Source organism: Agelaius phoeniceus, chromosome 1 (assembly GCF_051311805.1).
Source record: "Agelaius phoeniceus isolate bAgePho1 chromosome 1, bAgePho1.hap1, whole genome shotgun sequence".
Classification (NCBI taxonomy): domain Eukaryota; kingdom Metazoa; phylum Chordata; class Aves; order Passeriformes; family Icteridae; genus Agelaius; species Agelaius phoeniceus.
Window position 1 is genome coordinate 47,765,099 of NC_135265.1, and position 17,891 is coordinate 47,782,989.

The following is a 17,891-nucleotide window of genomic DNA, read 5'->3' on the forward strand; positions in this document are numbered from 1 at the left end:
CAAAGAAAGATATTCAAACCAGATCAGCTCTGTGACTTGCTTTACAGTAAATCCCCAGAAGCAAGAAGGTGATGAAGACATGAGGGGAAAGAGAAAGGCAGTGAAACTGGCATTTCATGAGATTGCCCTGACATCTGACACATGAATAAAACATCCTAAATTTTTTGTGGCTTTAACCTTAAGCAACATTCTCACAAGAAGTTTATGGCAGGACAGGAGCTAAAACCACTGGTTTTGGAGCCAGGGGCAGCACAGTGTCCATCACCTGCCCAGAAACATTCCTGGTTTCAGTGTTTATTAACATAAATGCTCCTGTGTCCTTGCCAGCAGAAGAAGGATTTTTGACAGGTCCAAATTGGTGTCTGGCACTGGAAGGAAGGAAGGGGAGTGGTGCAGGGAAGGATTTATTTTGTGCTTATTTATTTCTAGTTGTCAGTGATACTATTTTCTTCAGAACAGAGAGGATTGTCTAAAACCACAGAAAAAGAGGATTAGCTACAGGGCAAGGTCAGCAGAGACATTATGAAAAAACGCCATGCAATTTGGAAGGAAATGGCTATTTTTTAGAACACTTTGTTAAGTCTCAAGCAGAAAAGTGAAGGTTGCAGCTTCCCAGCTGATGTATCTGTAAAACATCTGGCAACATAGCCTGAAGGTGTGACATCTATTCCTTTAAAAATCATTGGGAGTCCAGGAGTTTAAAGCTAATCCACCTGATGTGGCTGCAGCATACAAATACTCTGGTAAGCAGTATGTGGCTCAAGAACAGCAGGAATGGCTGTTAATACCCCCTGGGACTCAGTTTCTCTGTAAAAGTTTTGTTCCACCCAATACTTTCAGATGCACAGGAGGTTTGATGATAAACGAGATGCTATTTCATAAGGGTGAGAGAGATCACGTATGTTCCAGTTGTGTGTTACTCTGACAAGAGATTATTTATAAAATGAAAGGTGTTATTTAATAAATTTTGGAAGGCTTTTTTTTTTTTTAATTTAATGACCTTTAGCCGAAGATGTTATTTAAAAAAGGCCACAACATAAAAATGGAGAGAAGATCCATAAATGTGTAACTGAAAGGTCAAGGATCAGTAGAAGAAGCCTTGAATACATATAAGCCAGAAGCTAAGCCATACACCACACTTAGTGAGGAAGCAAGGCAGGGTGCACACAAAGAAAAAAATTAAACCTTTTCTGCAAGAATTCATATTGTTTGCACAGCTACTTTATTTTCTCTGCTGAAGCACTCTGATTTAGCTGCATGGCAGGTGTCTGATGCAATGTGGGACACTGGCTGCCAGAGTTAATTCTTAATTAGTTCTGCTGCCTGAATCTGCTGAAAACCTAACCTCTAGAGCAAAGCAGTTCACTGATGACAGCACTTTTTCTGGTGCTGTTCATCTGAAGTGCATACAAAGGATAAAATCATACTTTTCAGGTGCAGGACTTAATTCCACACTAGATATGCTGCTTTGGCTGAGCTGTTTTCACTTGTTACAGTTCAGACACCATCATCTTTTAAGCTTCTCTCATGCAGCTCTCAGCTCTCTCTGTAGAGCTGATCTCACGTGTTCCTGACAGCCTTCAACTAACTCACAGGAGTTGTGTTATTCATAACACTGCAGCCCATGGAATGAATTATTTAGCTGATAACCTTATGCTCACCAAGAAAAACCCTTCCACTGACAAGCTAAACCCCCAGATGTGGTGTGAGTAAACTCTACAGATTCCAAGCCAAAACATGAACCAGAAGAACGCAGCATTCTCTCCCCCTCACCCCCTGCTTTTTTAAAAATGTATGTATAGAAAGGTAATTTATGGAGAAAACTGCAACAGCCTGAAAGACCTTAATACTTCTGAGGTTTATTCCTACCACTTCTTCACAACTAGAGAATCAGCAATCAGTTATCAAAAAGCTTGTGGTCTTTCAGCAAGTTTTTTTTATCTGATTACAATACCAATGAACAAGACCTGAATAATGAAAAGAAAATGAAAAGCTATGATTGGTATTTTTAACCCCAGTGTGTGGATATCTTTGAGAGCTGAAAAAAGTGGAGAATATCTGTTCTTTTCATATTAAAACTTCCCTTGTCCCCACTGTCTCAGTATTGTGCAAGAAGAACCACAGATCCTGAGTCAGGCATTTCTATACAGCACTTAAAAATTTGGCCTGCTCCCTCTTATTTACATTATTCTACCACTTCTTCTGCAGTTGATATTATCAACCTATGAAACCGCAGAAGATTCAAAAAAAGTAATTAGGGAACCTGCAGTAATTAGCTCTCTCCTCTTCTGGGACAAGTGTCAGCAGCTATAACCAAAGCCTTTTCTTCTATCCCGAAACACACCAAGTAAAGCTGACATGGTATCTGTGATTGTTGAAAACCTCTGGGGCACTGTTGAACAGAGGTTAAATATGGCTCAAATCAAGATTACACACTGCTCTCCTGCAAATATTTGCACCTGGGCCCCTCAGAACCTGCGATGGGGAAACAGAAGAGCTACTGTGTTTCTAGTCTGCATTGCTACTCTGTGCCAAAACATAATTATGTTCTGGCACTTGAGTATCCAGAAATTTAGAACTTTTTAGCTGTTATTCATGATTGCTAAATATATTTTTTATATTTTAAAATTATAAATATAATACATAGACATTTACCTAATATAATTGCAAACTCATGTTTTAAAAAAAAATTGCTAAAGCTCCTTTTGAAGCACAGAGGAAAAAGATATCCATCTGCTGTTTAAAATCTGAACTCCAAAGAGAACATTTGCTTTGGAGAAGCCGAAAAATAATTAGAAGAGAAAAAAACCTAAAATCAGCTAAAAGGAAAAATATGGAATTAAACCCAAGGCATTGTAATGAAATAAAAAATAGATTAAATAAAAGGTATTTCTCTGAATTAAATCAAATAAAAGGACTAGAAATGCTATTAATAAAAATACCAAAGGTCATTTTTTGAACTTGATTCAGTGAGGCCATTCTTTTTTGCCTGCAATTTCCATTTCTAAATGAAGACCCTGGATCTTGCACATACATTCTAGTATCTGTCCATCTCTTCACTTACCCATTACATGTGGCTGCAATGGTTTGTTCAGATGAGGTTACTTTTCTCTTTAGACAAATAGCGCTGTAAATTAGCTGCCATAGAACAAAGCAGCCACATCACTTTGCACAAATAAAGTATAGGGAACAATAGGCAATACTGGATGATGAATAGAAGTAATTAACAGGGAGCTTAAGTGCACTTTTGCCATGCTGAAGGCTCATTTTACTAGAAAATACTGAGGCTGTGTGGGACGCCCTCATAGTGCAATTATTTATTTCCAAAAACTCTACATTTAAAGAGTGGGCAGATCAATAACACTTATGATTGTTAATATCAATACATAGCTTTACCAGAAGACATTTTATTAAAAAAAAAAAAGTGTTCTATGAATTAAAAATACAGATGGGGTGTGATTATTCACAGTTGCATTTGTATGACTAACCATAAGTTACATGTTTACATGGATAAAAAATGCTGTAATTACCAATGAGGCATATTAAACAACACCATTAACTAATAGCAGGCTATGATGAACATGTCTCTTAATCCTTTAAAATTTGGATCAAGCTTTTGGAGATGTAAAGAATTTCATTTCTGAGATACAGCCTTAATGCGAGCCATGTTTTTGTATTTTTCTCCGACCTCTTCAGATACCCATTTTATCAGTGTTAGAAAAATCATCACATTTTCAGATCAACAGCATGTCCTTTCTATCCTGTGGTCTTCAAAGCCTGAGCAGCTACTTTTCAGAATGCCTTGGATGAATTTTCCATCCAGGTTTGACTTTTCCACCTTAGTACCCTTTCATTAGTCTCTCACCTACAACCTGGGCTGGAAGATCAGTGTGCTGTGCACTTATAGACACAAAGAAGCCTGACAACACCTGGACCTCCAGAGCTGCACATCACACCTCCCTGTGCTTTCAGTGGAGACAAGGGCCAGCAGCATGCAGGTGTGTTACATGGGTTAAAAAAAGAGCTTTGTGGCAGTGTGTACCACATGCTTTTACATCTTGGTAGTGAAGGCTGAGCAGCTCAGAGTCCAGAGGAAGGGAACAGAAATTAGGATATGGTTGGAATAGTGCAGACTATTTCCAAACACTCCTCTGAATACCATTTTGTCATCTGTTCCCTGTTACTCTTTGCTCATCTTCCACTTCATTTTTCAAGTGAGAATTTCTTTGACATTTGACCAACTTCAGGATCCTCCTCCAGCCACCTTTTACAAGAAAAAAGGGAGCTACAAATGTATTCTGAAAAAAGCTGATTTTCCCTTGTAAGAAAAATACTTCTCCTTCATAAGAGCCCTCTTTTTACTTCTGTGGCTTTGAAATACACATGCAGTTGCCTGTTATAATCCTATGCTTTAGGTAACTCGTTTCTGGAAAGTGCAGTTTCTCAGCTGCGTGTCGACATTGCTGGGGAAAAAATAAATGAAAAGGGTCAGGTACTACTACAAATTGGAGTCCCAGAGAGATCAAATTATAAATGAATAACTGTGGCTGGCACAAGAACTGCTCAGAAATCTACCTAGCATGTAAACTTTCCTGACACCCACCCTGAGCAGCTTTACACCACCTCTAGTCCACTCTTGATAAGGAAGACTCCATTGGCTTCAGCTACAGAGCAAAGAAAGATGAACAGAAGCAAAAATACTGACACAGATCCACTATGTTGGCAGCACTTTGTTAAGCTGCTAGATGAAAACAAGAATTCAACTTTCCTCTGGAGCTCTAAAAATTAAGGATTCAAACGAGTCAGCAAGTAATCTCATAGGTGAAATGCCAATGAGAAGACAGATGATGTAACTGTAGCTGGCAAAAGACATGCCCCTACCAGTCTTCAGCCAAGAGGGCAGAAATTCTGGGGTCAAAGCAAAGCAAGTGAGAAGCCTGGCTTCATAATTCAATCCTTATTTGGCATTTGGCCGAAAGTAAGGATATTTTGACTACAGAGTTAGACTCCTTTGTCCTGATGCTTAAGAAACTCTGAATATTTCCTGCTGGACAAAGGAAAATCTGCATCAGAAAGGACATTGTCTCAGCTGCAAATAAATAGGTCAGGCTAGGGACAGCAGGCTAGGAAGAAAATAGAAACAGGACTTTTAAGAGTGAGCTGGTAAAATTTCTGAGATGACAACAATTATCATTATAATACATTCTGATTCATTGGAACAATCAAAGGAGAAATGTACATGAATTTTCCACCATTGTCTGTAAAAAGTACAAAGAAACTCTCGAGTTTCAAGTGTATGAGCTGTTAAATAAACAGGTTCTTGAAAAGGCAGGAGATAAAAGGAAAATGTCCAAATCAGCTGGGAGCCAAGCTGGACTTTTGAAGGCATTAAGGAGAGCAAGCTGTAGTCCAAGCTGTAGGCAGATGTGAGCAAACCCCTCGCTGGGGCAGGGACGCGACTGCTCCGCTGCACAGCCCAGACTGCACCTTGAATTTGTAGCTCTCACCTACTGAGCCTGGCAGCCAGATGGCTCAGACTGCCACAGAAAGGGAAACCTCCAAACCTTCATAGTTTTTTGAGCACAAATTCTGCCTTTGCAAGCGTGTCTAGTGATTGAGGGTGGTGTAGGAAAGGCTCATATATCAGTCTGAAAGGACTAATAAGTATAACGCCTCTTCTGATAACAAAAATAAGCCATATAACAGTAAGACACATTTTTCCTCTATAAAACACCCTGAAATTATGTCCTTTGTTGCACCTATTTCACATAAGGACCACTAAGGTTTATGACAATTAACATCCTCAAGCAGGAGGTGGGTTTAAACAGCTCTTCACCTTGAAGGAATTATTTTTATCTATTCTATGTTAAATCAGTAGAAGTCCAGATTGGCTATTGCACAGGGAAAGTCCATAACTATGCAAGGTCACTGTGTACTAGGACACTTTTCATCTTTCCTATTGAAAGTATATAAACCTCTCTAAATATGCAAATTGTGGTGGATCTGATTTTGAATCATCTAACTCTTCCCATTTATCTGACACTTCAGTTCTCCTTGATTTCCACCACTGGACACTGAGACCCAAAACTGAGCACTGTTGTATTTACTTGCATTTCTGATTGATCTTGCCCTTATCAAATTCCCCAGGGCGAAATTTTATTCACCAGCTTCATATCCAAAAAGTAACAGCAAAATTGAAGTGTACATACAGCAAAACCAGGTCCCTCCCATGCTTCCCTCATTAGAGCTAGTGCTGCAGGGCTGATACTCAGATGGATTTGGCATTGGCTGGCTCAAAATCACCAATGAGCTCTTGCCTGAAAGATTTTTTGGCTGAATTACTACATTCCTCTGAGCCTCAAATTTGACATCTACAAAGCCAGGACAACCATATGGACTTCCATAGTGAAAAGTCTTCACTTTTCTTTTCAGTACAGAAAAGTACTGTGGGAGAGTCATATCATATTTATTATTATTATTGTCATTTACTATTATCATTCCTATGCAGTCCCACCACCTCTGTGAACTCCTTACACATGGACAAGTATATTCTTAGAGCACAAGACTCAGATGTCTGTTAAATTTATTGTGCCTGATACCAGTAACTTTTCCCCTTCTGCAGTGTCATATACTCAATTGTGATTCGAACCATCTGGATGAAGAGCAAAGCTCAGGCTGTCATCATATCCAGCTGTCCTGGTGAGTCTCAGCATACCTGTGACTCCAGCTTTGTGATTCAATTCCAGCTGATCCTCACAAATCTGGGAGTGCTTGGACATGCACATGTCATGTTGGGCCCTCATTGCTGTGGTGGGAATGGGGTTTCTGTATTTGTTCATTCATAACTCATTTCTACATAATTTACCTTCTTTCCTTTGACACTAAATTCTCTTTAGAGGCATAATAGGAAACATCTGTGAGAAAATTAATAAAAAGTAAAACTACTTATTCTAGAAGTTAGAATTCCTATTCCTAGAACTTTGTTCATTTCCAGAATAGTTTTTTCCTAGCATATACTCAGCAACACTTTTTCTGTGTCTTCACAGGTCCTTGCAAGTCTAAATTTTGCTCAGGATCAGAAATTCCTGGCCACAGAAAGTTATAAAATGATCAGAGTATTCCATCCCCAAGACTGCACATGCCTCAATGCTTTGGGGAGATCTGCTCTGCCTACTTTTTCCCTTTTATTTGGGTGGCTCAGGTTTTGATTGACTTGTGAAGGTCCAAATTTCAGGAACTACTGAGGTCCTAAGTGACACCAGGGAAAGATGAGATTGTGTATTCCTGTCCTGCCTGTCAAGGTACACACTGACACATCCACACACCAGTCCTGTTCTTTCACCAGGTGAACTGTTCTTTTCCCAGGTGGCAAAACCTCCCGTGGCTACACCAGCCGTGGGTTCATATCCAGGGCGAAGGTGAAGGCGATCAAGTACAGCATTGTAATTATCCTTGGTAAGTGAAAAGCCCCAGAGCTGGGAGCTAGGGAGGATGCTGCTTTTCCTCAGCAACCTCTGTCATCAGCAGTCAAAGTAGATAGCTTGGAGAAGGAGCTTTACTCAGACACCTGACTTGCCTTCTGATCTTGTCCTTCCCCTCTTTTCTGGCTGATACATTTCTATTTTAGGTATCTGACATAACCCTTGCATTAAATTAGATGCACAGCCCCTCATGTACATAAAGAAAGTAAAGAGACAATGTCTAAAAGGAAGAAAGGAAGAGGACATCTCTTTCCTAACCAGAATGTCAAAAGATTTGGCAACTGAGTTGTATTTTAGGGTTAGAGACACTGTATGGCCTGTGAGCTGCTGGGGTGATGCAAGGGAGAGAAGAAAGGTGAGATGTGCAGAAATTGTATTTAATGTCACAGGTGTGTTGCCTGCCCAGATGGAAAGAATGAGCTCTCCTTTCCCAACTGGGCAGCAGATGACTTGCAGGTGTTCTCTGTCTCCCAGGGAAATGACATTATTCTGATGCAATTAGGAGGCTAATATTCTATCTCAATAAATAAAGGCAGCATCACACAGAGCTTGTGATTAGCTGCCAGAGACATGCAGGAAAGGAACTAAAACTGTTTACTCCCAAGGGCTGACAGTCATCCCTTGACACTGAAAAAGAGATTGCTATTCTTTCCAACACAGCAAAATCCAGATTGGAGACTATTGTGATAACAGCCACTTGAGTAGCTTAGCTCACTGTCTAGTGGCAGCATCTGCAGACATGAGAGAGGCCAGTGTGATTCATATTTTCCACAAGCCCAAGAACAGCTTCTCTGCATCTGAACTTTTCTGCGTGGCAATCAGAGAAAGCTTTTGGCAGACACAACTACTACTGCAAAGCCATCAGATGCTGAGAGTTCACATGGATGCTCAAGTATTTCAGCAGACCTTGATAATATTAGGCACCCAGTATCTCTTGATGTGCAAACAGATTGACACCTAACATCCATGGATTTTCTTAAAGCCACATAAAGTTCTGCATAGTGAGTGCTATGATCCACACTCTGGCAGTGTGTATTGTTATTTTGCATATATCTATGCACAGACATCTCCTGTTTGGTTGCTCTAGAAAACAGGAGGGGAGCTTACCTCTTCCTTGCACTTTTAGTGAGCACTCAGCTGACTGCCAGTGAAGAAATTCTGATTAATGAGACAAGAAAACAGGCACAGGGTTACTCTGCTGTCTCATCTGAGTCAGGATGTCATCCTGTGTCTGATTTCACAATTACCTGTATGTTTGCAACCCAGATACTTATGGCTTAGTTGAGTGAACTGCCTGTCCCAGCATTTCTATGCAAATCCTGAATCAAAGGCCTTTGTGAGAAGAGACAGCATAGAAATTTGTGAGACAGATTTATTCCCTATGCCTGCAAAGCTAGATCTGTGGCTAACCTTTTTTCCCTATCACCTCTGAACAAAAGCAGAGGCTATGAGCAGTACAGTCCTCTCTTCCCCTCCTCAAATTCATCTCTCAAATGGCAGTACAGGAAATCAGGAGAATCTTCCTGCACACTCCATGTACACAGCGTTTCCATCCAGCATGCCGAGTGACATGCTGGTTTGCCATAATGCAGTGTGAAAGGGTGTTATTCCTTGCTCCTGGGTGTCTGAGAACCTTATTTTAATAGGTGGCTGTGACAGGCAGTGCTGTCACGGAGCAGCACTTTGGCTGTGTGTACATTTAGATTGGCTGCTCACTCTGGGGACCATTAAAAGAGCACTTCACTATAACTGATGATGCTTTAACTGGCTACCTATTTACCCTTTATGTGTTGTGTAGTGTTCAGAAGTGTCTCAATATGTCTAGAGGGAGCACTCTAAACACTTAGAGAAACACACATAATATATTTTATAGGCATTAAAATAAAAATAAAGACAAATAAAAGCACAATCTAATAACTATTCTCTTAAATAAGATCCTGAATGGGGAGAGGTGTTTTTTTTTGCATGAACAAATATTTATGTGTTATGACAGTTGCTTCATGAGTGTGTAATTACTTCCCTAAATTGCTAAACTATCCAGTATCAAGCTCTTCCTATCTCTGTCTCGTCTGCAGCATTTATTCTTTGTTGGAGCCCTTACTTTCTTTTTGATATCCTGGACAACTTCAACATACTGCCTGAGACCAAAGAGCGCTTCTACGCATCTGTGATTATTCAGAACCTGCCAGCCTTGAACAGTGCCGTCAACCCCCTCATCTACTGCTTCTTCAGCAACAGCCTCTGCCCCCCTTCTGAGTATTGCTCCTTTACTGTCACTCTGACTACCCCTAAGAAGGGAGGGAACACATAAACACAGTCCCTAAACTGATTAACTGTTTTTGACTCCTTTAATTCTGACCATTCTTTATTTTCTTTGTAGGGAAAGAAGAACTCAAAGGCTGGGGGGGACTTTCCGGGAAAGGAGCGATGGAGGGCAGCAGATGCAAGTCCTGTCAAAACCAGAATACATCTAGCACAGACAATGATCTGCAAAGCCACAATGGCACCTGTACAGAGGAAAACAGAGGTCCCCCACAAGCCCTGTGCATGGTGAAGTGGATGGACATTGACTGGCAAGAGGCTGCACCTTGTGCTCCTGTGCACCTTGCAGCACATGTGTTTTGGGTGGGCAATGCAGCCTCACCAATTGTACACTGCCAGTGCCAAGCTCAGTATGAGAGGTTTGCATGCCTCTGTTGTGAGGTTTCATCTTGACCCTCTGTTTAAAGCAAGCTGTAATCTATGTGCTCCAAACAGAAAAAAAAAAAAGTAAATGGTGTCTAGTCAGAGTCTTCTCTATTTTTCAGGAGTCACTAAAAGCCATCTACTGCACCATCTGGCTCTTATAACCAATAGAGTGTTTACAAGCAATTACAGAGCAAGGACCCCAGCTAAAATGAAAACACAAGCACTTTCCCAATGAGAAAAAACCATTGTCACTCTATGTAATTATATCTGGGTTTCATACGGAGCCACTTACAAAATTATAGCCAGAGAAGAGGGGAATGGATGTCTGGGATTGTGCCTGCCACATCACCTGGCCCAGCTTCTCAGATCACACCAGCAGCACTGTCCCTGTACCTCTTCCTCCCCTTCCAGTGTGTTATTTCCCTGCTGTCCTACCTTGGCACATCAGTTGTACCCCATTGTCCCAGCAGGACACACATGACACATCTGGACAACCATTTATTTCTGGGCTACTGAATGGTTCACCAGCCCTCCCCAGACCCCATGGTGCACCCCACATGTAGATCCTTCCACACTTCTGTGGCAAAGGCCCTGAGCAGCTTCTTCAGGATCCTATGGGGAGCTGCCATGCAGGGCACTTAGCCAGTGCAGATCTTTCTCACCACCCACATGGCAGCATTTCCCTATCCCATACCACTGTAAATCATCCTTGTCACTTAAATCATGCAGGGAACCACACACATCTTTGCACAAACTCAGAGCTGGAGAAAGACCCAAGCAAAACCACAAAACTCGAATTACATTTAGAAAAAACAATCTGTTGATTATTTTGGTCCAGTCTTGTGAACTCATTATAGATTTCACAGAGGATCAATGCTCAGGCAGAACTTTGCTGCTGAGTGCCCAAGCACCTGGGCATCCCCTTTCCCAGCCCTCTGGGTATCTTCCCACCACACTGCTCTCAAAAATAAGGAAAAATTTCTCATGCAGGTGTGTGTGGGGAGAGTGATATTAACTTCAATGTTCATTTTCCTACAAGGCAGCTTGAAGAGTTTGTATTAAAAATGCACTCCAACCAGCTGTATGGCAACTGAGTTTGTTTCTGCTCAGTGAAAAAAATTATTTTTACTTAAGTGGACTCAGTTTAAAAAGGAGTTTTTATTATTATGATCTTTTGCAATGAGTTTGCTCCCTGTAAAGCAAGAACTGAATAAATTTATTTATAATTGCCTATATTACAAAAATACATTTTCCTAAGTAGGAGACATATAAAATCATGGGGCTTTATGTTCTCAGGAAAATAAATAAGGTATCTCTTTTTATTACCATGAAGTTCTGTTATTTAGACTCTATGTCTAAATTTTGCTACTGCTTAATTAAAACTATGAATCTGCAGCAGCCTTTACTGCAGTGACCTTGGATAGGCTGTATATAAGAACAAGACAATATTTTCTTCCCATGGGCATGTAATAACTTTCCTAAAATTGGACTGCTTTGTTTAAGCTTCATAGATTGTAGATTTTAGATTTTTCATCTGATAAATGTACACTCACTACCTACTTTTGAACAATTAATGGAGTTTTTAGACTCAATACCTGGAAATCAGATAACATTTCTGAGCAGTACTTTGATTTGCAAATTTAGTATGACTCAATCCCACTAAAATTTACATAATAGTCACTAGGGTCACCACATGAATTATCCCATCCATCTAAATTGAGCATTTGCATGAGTTATGTCGGACTCTGGACTGAAATAAAGTCATTATCAATCTATTTTCAAAGAAACAGCTTTTTGTTTCATTCATTATTCTACTATGTACCATTTACAAGTTGTTCTTAATCATTTTTCCTCTGGACATGATTGTGATGCCTTTCCTCATATGAGAATCATTCAGTTTAAATGGCCTCACACTGCTTTTGTCTGCATCCCTTGCAAGTGCTTAAATACAGAAATAAATAATTCATCTTATTTTCCATGCTGCTTTCTTACTGTGCAGGAGATGGCATTTTACTACCTTTTTTCTATTCTCCACATCTTCTGTTGTAAAGCTGAGTTTTTCCATTAGTCTGGAAAACACTTGCACAGTCCTCCTTTGTCTCTGGGGAAGAGAAATTTAGGGAATTTCATCTGTCTCCAGTAGGTTTCTTATTCCTTGTCTGCAACTCACCCCACATTTTTTGGCTGTTTGGTTGCTTAAAGGTGCCAGAGTTGCTCCAACAGACCCCACCCTTAGGAGGAGGCAGCAAAATTCAGTGTCGAGGTCTGATTGCACAGAGAGGGGAACTGAACACAACAAAAAGAGGGCACCCATCTGGCTTGTCCATGACAGCCCAGGAGCAGCTCTGCTTTTCAACAGCTTCAACACTTCAAGAGGCATCTGTGAGATCCTTCTGACATTCCCACAGTGAACAGAAATATTCATGCGCATGACTGCTAGGACATAAAGCCTTGTGTGATGATAAAGTCCTGTTTGACTGTAGATTCCTGAGAAGCATGAAAAATCAGATACTCATCTCTCAGAGAAGTCACATCAAACAGCATAGGACTAGGATACTTTCCAAACTAATATTAATCCAAGAAAACATGTATGCTTTCAGTGCAAGTTTCAAATAAAATCTGAATGAAAAAGCTATTTAATTCTCTTTTGGATATTTTTGATGTAATTTAAAGTTCAGTTCTCTTGGACCAGATTTCCATCTCTTGCTAAAAGTGTAAAGCTGCATTTTGTCTTTCAGTTTGGTTTTGCCTCGGAAATTTCTGTCTCCTCTTTTTGTTTTTACTTTGAAAAAACTAATGCAAGGCAGCAAAATTCAACATTGCCCATTGTGACCATTGTAGAACATCAAAGCAAAACTCTACCTAGAAACATGTTTCACCCTCCTGCACACTGCCAAACCAGTGCTAAGAGGTGCAGACATTATCAGTCCAAGAAAAGAAAAATTTAGCCATTAGTTTGTGGTTTGTAGGTTTGGGGCTCTTTTAGAAAGATATTTTTCATACAAATATAATTACACTTTTTGAGATGACACCAAATGATTTGACTTCCACAGAGTAACAAAAAAATAAAAATTATTCTTACACATCTCCAATTTTTGTGAGGCATAAATTAATGAAGGTTCATAGTCCACAAGTTACCTAAGCATTTAAATATGAATTGTTTTCATGAGACTCAAGCACCTGTCATTATAGAAGTATGTTTTGGAGTATAAGCTATTGCAAGCACCAGACCCCTCCTAACAGCAATCTCTAAAGACACAAAAGAGAAGTAAAAGCAAGTCTAATACTTGTCTTAGTTCAAGCCCTGACATTTGAACAACAGAAATCTTTATGTCTATTCAGATTACGTATTTTCTTGACAATACAAGATGCAGGAAATCAGGAAAATCATCTTTTAAACCATACGGCCCTATGAAAAAACAAAAGAAAAATAACCCAACGGAACACCCCACAACACTGGCAAGGAATTTCTCAAGATCTGAGCACTATGGGGTAACTATGAGCCAAGATAAGTGTGAATAGTCACTTGGCTCTCTTTACAATGAATACCCTTGCTGACAAGAGGCCTCAAGTTCAGTGTCTCAAGTCCAGAAGTCCTCATTCCTTGTTTGTGCAGATATGTTTCAAACAAGAACACAGAAGGCATCACACTACCTGCCACTTCATTTTACCCTTCACAAGGACTGCATTTACTTTTCATAAACACTTGATGGAAAAAGAACAATGGAATAAAGAAATGGTAGAAAGTACACTAAAAAAAATAACTGTATACATATATGCTGTGGTCAGAAGTGCCTTTTGTCATCAAGAGAGGAATCATTCCACAAATTAAAATAAACTGGTGTAGAAGCTATCTGTGTGTACCTTCCAACACAGAGCCTTGGTGCTTACAGGAGAAGGGATTTCACTTTATTCATCAATCTTGAGAAATGTGATTAATTTGTGGAGTAAATGCAATATTTAGTGAAAGGTAAAATATGCTTCATTTTCTTTAGCAAACTAATTTATTTTACACAGTGTTTAATTTAGATAAGCATTATAGCTGAATGGCTCATTAAATAATCTTTTGTCATTTTTGATGGCATCTTATTCTGAGTATGCATAAAATATGGAGGTAGAGGGTTAGGCATGCAAACATACGCATGAATTTACAAATAGACATTGCTGATTCCTCAGGCTGAGTTGGTTACAGTGGTACATAATTAGAATCTTAGTTGTTGATTTAGTCTCAAGCAAGGCAAATGAAAATGGGTTAAAATTCAGCAATTTTAATAAACTCAGTAAAAATGAACAGAGTCTGAAGCATCACATAGAAGGATGACCCTCAGGATCCAAATAGCAGAAATGTGATAACTACAACACAATGTTAACAATCAATTACATCAATTACAAGAAATTCTGTTGTAAATTGGGAACTCTTCAGCTGGAAATGTCTGAAGAGAAGAAAGCCTTGAGCATCCTCAGCCAGAGGATGCCTGGTTACCAACACCACCATAACCAGTGGGGTCAGGGGGCTAATATGATCTCCCCTGGTATCTGGTGAAGCATTTGTCAGAAGAGCTCTAAGACCCCGTGAGTGTCACTGTTGTTCTCTGATGAGACCACTGGGTGTTAAACAAGAGAAAGAGGGAACATGGAAAAGAACAGTCTGAGCTTTTGGTTTGTTGGGGCTGGTAAAATGGAAAGCTGAAAAAGGGATATTTCTGCTGCCTATTAAGACAATAATGACAGTGGGAAAAGGAGGAAAAGGAAAAAAAACTACTTAAAAACTTAAGTCTGCAACAAACTCTGCCCTCTGGAATAATCTCACTATGAATCAATTCCTCTAATACAGTGATCAGCCTACCCAGACCTTGTTGTATGGGCTGGAAACAAGCTTTTGGGTTATAAGAGAGCCCTTCTAGTTTCTGCTATGGCTGTTTATTGAGATCTATAACCACAGCAAGGCAAGGCAAGGCAAGGCAAAGCTTTCTCTACAAGCTTTTCAAAGGGACCAGGAGTTGTTCCTCTAATTTTGGATCTTTCTAATGGTCATACCTCTGTAATGGTGCAGCGAGGAGACCTAATATGAACAGTATCAAAGGGGACTTCTGTTTGGAGGGATAATATCCTCTTAAGTCAAGCTGAGAGAGCTGGAAAAGCCAATGACCTTTCAGGCATGAGCATGCCCTCCCCATTGCTGCCCTGCCAACTCACATCACAGATTTCAGGAAAGTACAAGGTAGCACCTGGCCTTTTTGATTTTGTTCAGGCTTCCAGGCTGAGATCAATACTGATGAGAGCAGAGTTATACAAGCAGTGCTCTTTGAAGCTTAATCCTCTGTCCTCTCTGCCCAAGACACTCACTCTCTTCTCACACAACAACCTTGTGCTGGAGCAGCAGCCCATGGCTACACTGGTGGCTTGCAGACAGCCTGGATCCACTCACCACTGTCTGGGTTCCCACTCTCCCTCCTTCACACATGGTTTTACAAAGAGGTGACTAAATGCCTGTAATTGCAGAAGTTATATACGGAGTGACAGCAGAATTCAGACTCCAGGGCAGGAAAGACTAATGCCAAAGGGAAAAATTCTTGCAACTATAAATTGATAAAGTGCCCTTAACTTGAAGGATTTGGGCCCCTTAAATGCTTTACACAGAAAATTGAAGATAAGTCAGACTCCCTTGATCATGCTAAAAGCTAAAAGGCACTTCAAGTAGCTTCTAGGGAGTAAAAGGAGACTTTAAAGTGATCAAGTAGCAAAATATCACCAAGTCTCATTTGGACCTCATGGCTCAATCTTCTCCTTGGGAGGATTATTCCAAGAGAGTTTTTAAAAACCTAGACAGAGGAATTACAGATTTGTATATATGTAATGTAGGTGGAAGAAGCACGCTCAGTTTTAATATAGGACCAAAATAGCAATTTAAAAGTGACTCAGCATTATGGTGTTTATGAGATGCTGTGGGTGTCAGATAATTCATAGTAGAAATTCAAATGTCATCGAACACTTGGCAATTCCCAGAACATTCCCCAAAGAATGGACTAGTAATGTGGGATAAGGTGTAGGGTCATCTGGAAATCATTACTTTCAATCAAGCTCTTCTAAGAAATTATTATTTTTGAGAGAACTTTGAAGTTTTTTGATGCAGAGAACAGAACACTTTCTGAATCAAATGGAGAAGAGAGGCACTTCAGCATCACCATGGCCTTGGCTACTGGGTTAAGCAATGTGCTTAAGCGTGCTAAGCTTAATGTAGCTTCTCAGATCCAAAATCCCCAGGGTTAGAAATAAAGAGACATTTCCTGACTTCCACTCCCCTGTAATGTCCAGCATCCACTCTGTGGTATTGAACCCCTCAGACCCATCTCATGACTTCCCATTCTAGGGAAAAGACCCTCACAGAGGAGTACCCTGGAGCTGTGTGGTGATTTAACCCCAGCTGGCAGCTAAACACTACACAGCTGCTTGCTCACTCCCCTGCCACAAAAACTTGTAGGCTAAGAACAGCTCAATGTCTGAAACAAAGTAAAATATAATATTAATAGTAAATTGAAAAAGAAAGAGAGGAAAAGAGAATGCCCAAAAAAAAACAGGTGATGCACAATAGAGTTGATCACCATGTGCTGACCAATGCCAAATCTCATCCCCACAACCAGTAATCCTGTCCAGGTAACTCCCCCAGTTTAAATTCTGGGTATGACATTCTATGGTACAGAGTAACTCTTTGGCCAGCTGGGGTCAGCTGCCCTGGCCATGCTCCCTCCTAGCTTCTTGTGCACCTGCTCAGTGGTCAAGCATGAGACACTGAGAAGTCTCAGAGTAAGTACCACTCATCCACAGCCAAAACATCAGTATGCTATCAACATTATCCTCATACTAAATCCAAACCACATCACTCAACCAGCTACTTAGAAGAAATTAACTTTATCTCAGGCAAAACCAGGACAAGCTGCCTCTGCTTTCACACCCCTCTGCAGCTCCTCCCCGCCTTCTTAGCCTATCTTCCCTCCTACACCAAGATTTTCATGTGGCTTGGGCTTTCTTGTTGAGTCTGGAAAAATGTCTTCATTCTTACCAAAAATGAAATAAAGAGAGAAATTTCATGAAAATGGGTCTAACCTGATTCAAGAGGGGGCAAATGGCTCTGCCTCAGTTTTCTTAAAGAGGAGAAATGGCCAGGAAGAATCACTGCAAGGCACCATACTGCATGCTTACAGTAAACGCTCATTTCAAATTCCAAAGTCGTGGGTGAGATACCTAATTAACAATATATGGAGGCAAGCTGTTGATATGGCTCACAAAGGGACTCAGATATCAGAAAGGGCCTGGTGGGAATTCAGCATTACACATTTGGACCTGTTTAATATTTGGAGCCAGGTTCTCTGTTTATGTATCTCAGCAGGTCTTTATCACCTTCCATTGAAGATATGGTGGGTTCATTAGATCAGGCCTACATCCATATATAGAGGAACTCCAGTGTGAGCCATTCTGAGCCATAATCAATCATCAGAAAACAGGCATAATTTTAATTTTATAATTATGAGAATAATTGCAAAAGATTAGTAGTCTAGCCAGCTGGAGACTTTGCAAAAGCCTGAAGGCAATTAAGCTGCTATATTTTGAAAGTATCTAATCAATTTAATTTCTTTTCTTAGATAAAGCAGCATGAACTTCAGTTTGCATTGTTGGAGGAGGCCTGTTGGGTGATGAATAAATATTTCTGGTAGATTAACCCAG

General features: G+C 40.2%; 1 protein-coding gene across 2 annotated transcripts in view; it reads left to right on the forward strand.

Annotated features, from left to right (window-relative positions):
- NPSR1 (neuropeptide S receptor 1) overlaps positions 1-12,802 on the forward strand; it is a 120,190-nt gene extending 107,388 nt beyond the window's left edge. Inside the window, exons 14-17 of one of the 2 annotated variants that reach the window (XM_054641751.2) lie at positions 6,623-6,699; positions 7,366-7,455; positions 9,557-9,737; positions 9,862-10,098. In XM_054641751.2, coding sequence (XP_054497726.2) covers positions 6,623-6,699; positions 7,366-7,455; positions 9,557-9,737; positions 9,862-9,955 — 442 coding nt within the window. In that variant the 3' untranslated portion in view covers positions 9,956-10,098. Of the gene's footprint in view, positions 1-6,622; positions 6,700-7,365; positions 7,456-9,556; positions 9,738-9,861 lie in introns of both variants that reach the window. The other variant, XM_077178361.1, reaches the window with a different exon arrangement.
- Positions 12,803-17,891: the final 5,089 nt, after the last annotated feature.